General features: G+C 34.3%; 1 protein-coding gene across 2 annotated transcripts; it reads left to right on the top strand.

The window, feature by feature from the left end:
- Positions 1–6,812: 6,812 nt before the first annotated feature.
- On the top strand, positions 6,813–9,333 carry LOC122275805. Of its 2 annotated transcripts, none has more exons than XM_043085067.1 (2): positions 6,813–7,047; positions 7,557–9,333. In XM_043085067.1, the coding sequence occupies exon 2, from the start codon at positions 7,592–7,594 to the stop codon at positions 9,101–9,103; it is 1,512 nt and encodes a 503-aa protein (XP_042941001.1). In that variant the 5' UTR covers positions 6,813–7,047; positions 7,557–7,591; the 3' UTR covers positions 9,104–9,333. The 2 variants fall into 2 exon arrangements, with proteins under 2 accessions (XP_042941001.1, XP_042941000.1); XM_043085066.1 differs by having other exon boundaries at positions 6,814–7,047; positions 7,443–9,333.

Below are 9,333 nucleotides of genomic sequence, written 5' to 3'. Positions count from 1 at the left end.
TTGTGGCCCTATGTATTCTACACAAACTCAATATGAAACGTGACTGAAATACGAAATGACTGAAGCCCTGACATAACATAACGTGACTTGAATATAACTTGAAATACATGACCAACTTGAGATAGAAATATTTCGTAACATTGCATAACATATAATAGATAACATATTTAACATGACATACTTGCAACAGTGAATATTACATGACTTGACATACATGTAATAGATGGCATACTTAGCATGACGTACTTGTAAGGTACAGTAATACATGACAGAATATATTATGTAACAGATAAAAATTGAAGACAGAATAAATTCTGTATAATAGACAGTTACGTGATAACTTGGCATGGCATGACATATATGATAACATACATACATACACTGTAGTTCTTTTACTTAGCACACATACACAGTAGACTGCTAGTAAGTTAAAAGCTAACTTACCTCGATCTCCGCGTTTCTTATAAAACTTCAAGTACGATCACGAGGAACTGTAATTAGTGATTCTAAAAGTTAGAACTAAATCACTAATAATTTGAAATATGGAAAATACTAACTTAAAGAGTAAAATTTTCATTTTACTCTCTACATGTGGGAAAATGACCGTTTTACCCATAAATTAAGGATTTTGCATACTAACTCCAAAAGTTTCCAAAATTTACATTCCTCATGTAAATTTTGTCCTAAACTTAAATATCAACTCAGAAAAATTTAAAACAAAACACAACTATGAAGAACACATTATGGCCGAAACATCCATAGGCCATTTCCCTTGATTTTTGTTGCAATTCCTTCCAATTTCAAAACTCATGCTTAAACCAAAATTTTACAACAAACATCTTCCAATCCTAAGTTCAAAATCATACTTAAAACATACATTTAGAAAAAGCTAATAATTAACACCAAACTTTTTTGTAAAAAGATCCAAGCACTTGAATTACAAGTTTTGACCTTAAATCAAAACATCTCCAAGAATTTCAAAAATCAAATCTTACTTCTAACATATTCATAATATCATCCTAACATCAACCATGCTTTAAGTCATCAAACTAAAGTCACCAAAATCACAAAATAACATTTGGAGTTTTTGGTTTTACACTTAGTCCAAAAACAGAAACTTTTTCCTCAACTAGTTTTGATAAATCTCTTGATCTATGACTTTATAAATATATGATCTTCAAACCAAACCATCACATGGTTTAAAAAGATGTCCTAAAACATATATAAGTTTCTAATTCAAGATCACATGGTTAGAAATTAATCAAAATATAAATTTAGTCAAGAATATCCACACTTTGGCTTATTTGAATATCTCTTTGCATAAAATTTCATATATTTGAAACTAACATCAAATATCTTCAAAATAATAATATAACATGTATATAAGATACTTAGGATCCTCCAATAAAATTATTAACGTCATTAGAATAGGTTTAGACCACCAAAGAGTTAAACTTTCTCAAAACAGAAACTGTTTTTCCTCTTCCAGTTTCTAAGTTTCTAAATCTAAGAAAATATTTCATCAAAACCTTTAATCATGCAAAAATCCTCAACCAATAGTCATATATACATGTTAACAATACTCCATAAAAATTTCGGACCAATATCTATCCATTAGCTTGGTCAAAAACTCCAAACTATAACATATTCTCCAGTTTATCTCCCAGAATGACCTTTCTATAGTTTATATAATATTTGACTGACCAAATGATCTTCAAATGGGGCAAATAAGATATCCATGTAAACTAGACTAAAAAAGGAACAACTTATATGAAGGAGACTTTATGATAAAACACTTACAACAGCTTCGAAATGGGCATGCAAAAGACCTCCTAAAAACTGTCTGAGAGAGAGTATTTGATAATCTTTTATTGGAAGGTGTAATTGAAGATAATTTCATGGGGAGAGGTGGCTGGAGATAATTATGGATGAGATATGGAAGAGATGAGGCTGGAGTTGAGAGTTGAGTGTAGTTTTCTCCTACCCAAAATATCTATAAAAGATTATCTCATAATATTCTATCCAATAGTATCTACAAAAAATCAACTTAAGATATTTTTATCTAATAATATCTATAAAAATCAACTCAAAATATTTTTACCCAATAATATTCATGAAAATTACCTCAAGATATTTCTTTTTATCCAATAATATCTACAGTTTTAAATAGACGTTTCGACCGAAAATATGAAAAAATGTTATTGCGCCATAAGACTTTAAATAACCCTCCGAGTCTAATGGCACAAACCATAATAGATTTTGACACTTCTAACTATCTCCAATAATCAAAAACACACTTCTGATACCATAGTAAATAATAACACTAACTATGTAGTTAGACAAAAACCTATATGATTAATGGATTCGTAAAAACTTATGGGGTTTTCATGAGGTTCTTAAAGTTAATAGAAATTTCACAATTGAATTTCTAGCGGGCTGTTACACATAGTGTATCTATCTTTCAAGTCATATATGAAGAGTACTGTAGCTAAGTCAAATGAATTATTTATCATTTTTTTCTCTTTCCAGTCCCATGGCTCATTCCCCTTTCTTCTTCCCGCAACTCTTCTCCTTTTTCCCCCACCCTCTCTATCACACGGTTCTTTTCTCCCTTTGCCTTGCACACCTCTTTCCAGTAGCCACTGCCTAGCAATTTTTGTCAACTCTTCCTGTAGCTCCATCTCCATCGGTGAGGTCTAGATAATTATCTGCCCTAGCACTCAAACTCAAACATTCATATATGGGTTGATCCATTGTTTAATTTTTTCTTTTTGTTTTACAAGTTTTATTCGGGAAATTTTGTAGATCTAGATTTTTATCTGCCTTTATTTTTCTTTTTCGTTTCGAAGTTTACTTCGGGAGATTTTTTATTTTTTTTGGGGAATTTTGGTTTGATATTGTTTGTTGGGGTGGAGTTTTGAATTACATTGTGGGCTGTTGTTCCTAAATGAGTTTTATGCTACTACTCTCTCTCTCTCTCTCTCTAGGCTAGCTTAGAGGATTATTGAGAAAACTTGAAAATGGAAGAAGAAAAAAATGAGGATTGTATATCTTCTTATTTATATGATGTGTTGTTTTGGATTCTAAACCTTGGTCGATAAGCAATCAAATCTTTTTCTTTTCTTAGAAAAAAGTAATCTTTGTGGGGATTTTGGATTGATTTGAGGTTTTGGAGTTGTATAGGAATTGTAACATTGTGAGTGGCAAGATCACAACACCAAAATTAAAGGTAGCTTGGTTGAGCTTGGATTGAGAAAGAACCTTGAGTCTTCGTTTCAGAAGTATCCCTAAGATTTGTAAAGGGAAAAATATTTTTTCAAGTGGGTTACATAAGTTTTTTGGAATATAAAACCGTGAAACTTTTGGTACAAATATAAACTTGTTTTCTCATACAAGGCTTAATAGAAATTAGCTCTCAATTGATCCAAGTTGAGACTTGTATTGTTATGCACATAACATTAGGAAATAAAAACTCACCAATAACCCTTTGTCTGGGATCAAATGTCAACATCTTTTCAACAAGGTCAATAGTTGCAGGATGGACATTCGTGGTTGTAGCTAGCTCTTTATTTGGCTGCTATGAAAACAACTATATGTGATTGCACAGGATGTGATAATGCGACTCTTCTCCTTTTTAGATTAGTGATCGCACAGGTTGTGATAATGTGGGCAACAACTATATATATCCATGAGCTTAATGTTTGCCTCTATTTTCCAAGTGGTCCTCAAGACAAAATATTAGTTATTTTAATTGTAAAAGTTGTGAAAATGGTTGTTATCCACCAAATTTAAATGAAAAATAATATCCATATAAAATGTGATTTTGTCCTTTTGAACTACATATAATTTTGTGAAAATGGTTTTTCAAAATGGTTGTAAGGATGTTTCATTGCAAACCAAAATTGTGTACCATTTGTTTGCAAACCTGTATCACACTTAAATTAAAACACCATGCATCACCCTGTATCACACACTTGATACTTGGGTAATGGACTGATGTAATATTTTCCATTTGACTTGAGTGGTCCATCCTTGTGGAAACAGTTTTCAATTTTCTATGTAGAGGAACCTGGACTTTTCAATTTTACTTATTATCTGCATATAATCTACATATGATTTTGTATAATAATACTCTCTTTAAGGATGGATGCCACATTTGATAAAGATCCCTACTTCACCACCCTATTAGAAAGTGGTGAACAAGGTATCCCCAACACCCCAATGGGTAGCAATCATGATAATGTTGTACATCAACCAACACGATTGGAAGGGTGAAAAAAGGCCACCTAGTAAGAAATTTGTATGAGCTGTGTCTTTTTCCATAGAAAATGACAACCTCATCATGTCGGCTTAACTCAACATTAGCATTGATACTATTCAGGGAACTGACCAAAAATCCTCACAAATGTGGGATAGAATTTTGGATTATTACAATGAGTATAAAAAACCTAACAATCTAGAACATTATGTTGTGTCACTAACCAATCGATGGTCGGTGATCCAAAAATGCACAAATAAATTTTGTGCTGCTATAGTCCTAATAGAATCATTACATCCAAATGGTGCAGCAAAGCAAAAAAATGTATAAATTTCGAAGTTCGAACTGTTTCAAATATGCTAATTAATTGAAAAATTACATTATCACATTCTCCCTTGGCATATTTAGTTTGAAAGGGCCAAAATCATGTATAGAAAGGTTGAGAAATCTAGCTACACCATGAAACACTGTTGTTGTCTAATGAGGCATCAACCAAAATGGCAACAACATATATCAATGCTGTCAATGATAAGGAAACTGCTTAGGAAACATTCAGCTATTGCGGACTCAACTCCAGTAGGAGACGACACAATAGGTGAGAACGTTGAGGTCACTATTGAGAGACCTTTAGGCAAGAAGGCTGAGAAAAAAAGAGAGAGAAAGAGGAAGGCTAAAGAAGCTTCAAACTCTGAATTTCATTCCACCTTAACTCGGATGTGCAAAGATAAAACCATGTGCTTGGTGGAGAGAAAACAAGTGGTCATCAACGCAAACTTTGAGGTTTGAATTAATAGCCCAAAAGAAGAGGAAGACCGATATGAAGATAATAAAATTGGATCTTACTGACATGAATACAATGCAGCGAGAGTAATTCCAAAATATTCAAAAAGATATTTTTGAGGAATCGAAAAGGTGGTTTTCATCTATATCTACATCTCCATCTCTATCTCAATCTTTTGTGGGTGTGTAGCCATTTCTTGTATATATTTTGGATTGTTGTTATCTATTTAATATTGTAATAGAACACTTAAAATCTGGTTTTAGTGGCTAGGTAGCCACATGTGTTGGAAATACATGTGGCTGGGCAACCACTATGTGCAGATGAAAAGTTGTATTTTGGGTTGTAATTTGTGCTGTTGTTGTTATATTTTGTGTACTGCTATAATGTGGCCTTATGGATATTGTTGTTGTTATATTTTGTAGGTAACAACTATATGTGAAAGAAGCTTCTTGTTTTTGTGCTAAATTTGTAAATTTTATGCCTCTGTTGTTATATTTTCTAGATTGTTGTATTGTGAATGATATTTTCTAGGCTGTTGTATTGTTGGATTGTGAACAATAGTGTTAGTATTTAAATGATAGTAGTAGTAGCACAATTTGTTGCTCAACTAGAAATGCTTGTGGGAGAGAGTTGTGAAAATAAAAATGAAAATAATTATTGGAGTTTGTTGGGGAGAGTGGGAGATTATGAATTAAAAAAATAAGAAATAATATTTAAAAAATAATATATTTGAAAATATTATTATTTTATTATTATAAAGAATAAGATAACTAATCTAATGTGGAGTGAGAGTTTTGAGTCATTAATCAAAAATCAAAAAGTCATCATATTAGCCAAGTTTTGACTTGGAATAGCTACTGGAATGAGGAAGCTCTAACTCATAATCCATTGGGTACTGTATACTAGGGGTGATAATATGTGACACGACCCGTGAATCCAAAACGAATATGACACAAAATTAACGGATTTGCATTTGATGTTAACGAGTTTGGGTCAAAACTGGTAGACTCATTAAAATGTGATTTATAAACAGGTTAACATGTTTAACACAAAATCAACCTGTTTTAACCCGTTTATAATTTATTTCAAAATTAAGATTTTTTTATTGCTAAGTTGTAGTATTAATATTTCTCAATATACTCACATTTTGATTGTTTTTATTGTTGAGATTATAACTTTAGATCTATGCTCATATTTTTTATTATATGATTTGTAATATTAGTCTTATTATATGTTAAAATTAGAAATATATATATATATATATATTTTTTTTTTTTAAGATATTATGGTTATTAATAAATATAGATTTTAACTTTTACGTGAAATTATATTAATCAAGTCAAATAAATTATGTGTTTTAGTTCAATCCATTTATATAAAATAAATATGTTTAAATAAATCGTGTAGTGTTAATATGTTTTTAATTAATTATTAACAGATCAAAAAGTGTGATACCATACGATCTGCTATCTAAATAGGTTAAGTTTGGATTTAAAAGCGCAACATATTTAACTTAATGGATTAGATTTGGATTGACATACATAATCAAATATTTATGATTTAACACGATGCGGATACGACACGAATACGATCTGAAAATACGATTTGCACCCATACTGTATACTGACCTCAGAGATCACACGCGCGGGCACCTACACACGGGCGGAGAAGGAAAACCGTCACCGTATATACAAACGGCAAACTTATGCGGTGATATCTAGTGCGGGCTTTTACTCGCGAATGCCGTCTTTATAGTGAGACGAAAAGTCACGGCTTTCTTCTCTCTCTTCAGTCCACTCTCTGCCCACACGCTCCCGGTTCTTCTCTGTTTTCTTTTGACGGAAAACAAAATTTAAGAGGTAAAAAAAAAAAAAAAACAAACAAACAAAAACGAGGGGAGGGTGGGCAAAGAAATGGTCGTTGTAGATGATGATATGGTGGAAATGAGCATAATGGTCGCCTTTGGAGCTTCTTCTTCCGCTCGATTCCCTGGTGCTTATCCCAAAAGGTAATCTTTGAAGATCCCAATCTTCTTCTTGGGTCTCTGGATTTTTAGATCTTTTTAACTCTTTTTGTGTGTGTGTGTGTGTGTGTAAGTGAAAAAAAAAAGGAAAAAACTTTGGTTTTTATGGATTTGATGGTTTTTATTCCGTGTTTCCCTCCTTTGTTTCGAGGATTTTGGGAGATTCTTGGGCTGGGGTTATATATTGTCTTTCTCTAGCGTTTTCTGAATTTCTTTCCTGGGCTAGGTAGATATTGAACTGATAAGTTTTATCCTCTTTTAAATTCTTAATAATCTAAAAGATTTACCTTTTCCTTTTGTTTGAGTTGGATTTATTGAGTAATATTGTTGATTATTGATGTGGGTTTGTGGGGAATTTGTTATCTGATTGATAAATCTAGGGTTTTGATGGAGGGGAGATATACTGGGGATTGATTCATTTGATTGAAGGTGTTTATAAGGTTGTTTTCTTGAATTGTTTGTATTGGGAATGGCAAAATATTCAACCCCACCAGCAACAGAAACCATCACCCTGGAGATGAGCTGAGAAATGGGAGATTCTCTCCTCACAGCCCTTTCTATGGAGAATCACCACCCATCCACGCTCTTGTCCATGGACTCCAGCACCTCCCCACACGACGATTTGGATTTGGAGATGAATCGGCAAATCATTCTCCCCCGTCCTCCGGATATCAATTTACCCTTGTCGGCCGAGCGTAGCCCGCCTCCGCAGCCATGGAATCCGGATCCCTGTGATATTTTAGATGTTGGGCTTGGTTCACAAGTTTATGAGACCGAGAGTTTCCTTACTATCCCTAAGGCTGGAAGGAAATGCGCCAAGCGGATTGATAGTATTTGGGGTGCCTGGGTTTTCTTCAGCTTTTACTTTAAGCCCTCATTGAATGAGAAATCAAAGGCCAAGATTTTGCGTGACAGCAATGGAGTATCCGGGTTTGACAAAACTGATCTCAAACTCGATGTTTTCATGGTTCAGCATGACATGGAGAATATGTACATGTGGGTTTTCAAGGAGAGACCGGAGAATGCATTAGGTAAGATGCAACTTAGGAGTTACATGAATGGGCATTCTCGTCAAGGGGAGCGTCCATTTCCATTTAGTGTTGATAAGGGTTTTGTACGATCTCACAGGATGCAACGAAAGCATTATAGGGGTCTGTCGAACCCCCAGTGTGTGCATGGGATAGAAGTTGTTCCATCACCCAATCTTTTGGGTCTTGATGAGGAAGAGCGGAAGAGGTGGATGGAACTCACAGGCAGGGACTTGACCTTCTCAATTCCACCGGAAGCAAGTGCTTTTAGTTCATGGAGAAACCTTCCGAACACAGATTTTGAGCTTGAGAGGCTGACTCCTCCGATAAAAGGTGCCACAAATCCCCACTCAAAGAAATTGCTCAATGGTTCTGGCCTGAATTTGTCAACTCAGCCATCTCACCATAGCAATGGTGATGCAATGGACCTATCACCTGTCAGCAGCAAGAGGAGGAGAGATTTTTTTCCTCATGGAAACAACGATGATGATTGCTACTTGGCTGTTAATCCTCCCTTGGATCGGATACCAGATATGGAAGCTCATCATAATGAGCCACAATGGTTGAATGACTTTAGTGGCGTAATGAAGAATGTGTATGGACCTGTTACTGCTGCAAAAACAATATATGAGGATAAAGAAGGATATCTGATCATTATCAGCTTGCCCTTTGTGGATCTTCAGAAGGTGAAAGTCTCTTGGAGAAATACTCTCACTCATGGTATCATAAAGGTATCTTGTGTGAGCATATCTTGCATGCCATTCATCAAGAGACATGATAGGACTTTCAAGCTTAGAGATCCATATTCTGAACACTGCCCTCCTGGGGAATTTGTTAGAGAAATCCCACTTTCAACCCGAATTCCTGAAGACGCTAATATAGAAGCTTATTATGATGGCCCAGGATCAGTGCTCGAGATTATGGTGCCAAAACTTCGTGTGGGGCCAGAAGAACATGAGGTTCGTGTTTGCCTTCGCCCTCACCTAGGAGGCAATGATCTTATGTTGACTTAAGATAGGCGTTCATTGAGAACTGTAATGGTTGTTGCCATGGATGGTGATTCATTGTTTTACTTTGTACCATACAGTCTATTCTATGATATCAAATGTGCACCTCACATTTGTCTGTTGCAATTCTTGCTCACTAATTGTTATGGTATTTATGTCCATGAATCTGATCAGCTCTTGCCTGTACTGATTCTTGATTTTTGAACTTATAATCGATTATAATTATTTGGAAATTA

This window comes from Carya illinoinensis, chromosome 9 (genome assembly GCF_018687715.1).
Source record: "Carya illinoinensis cultivar Pawnee chromosome 9, C.illinoinensisPawnee_v1, whole genome shotgun sequence".
Classification (NCBI taxonomy): domain Eukaryota; kingdom Viridiplantae; phylum Streptophyta; class Magnoliopsida; order Fagales; family Juglandaceae; genus Carya; species Carya illinoinensis.
Note: the sequence above shows the minus strand (reverse complement) of the source record. Positions and strands in the feature narration are given on the sequence as shown.

What these genes read in the sequence shown, in the direction of transcription:
- LOC122275805 (XM_043085067.1), top strand. Translation starts at nt 7,592, where the DNA reads ATGGGAGATTCTCTCCTCACAGCCCTTTCTATGGAGAATCACCACCCA.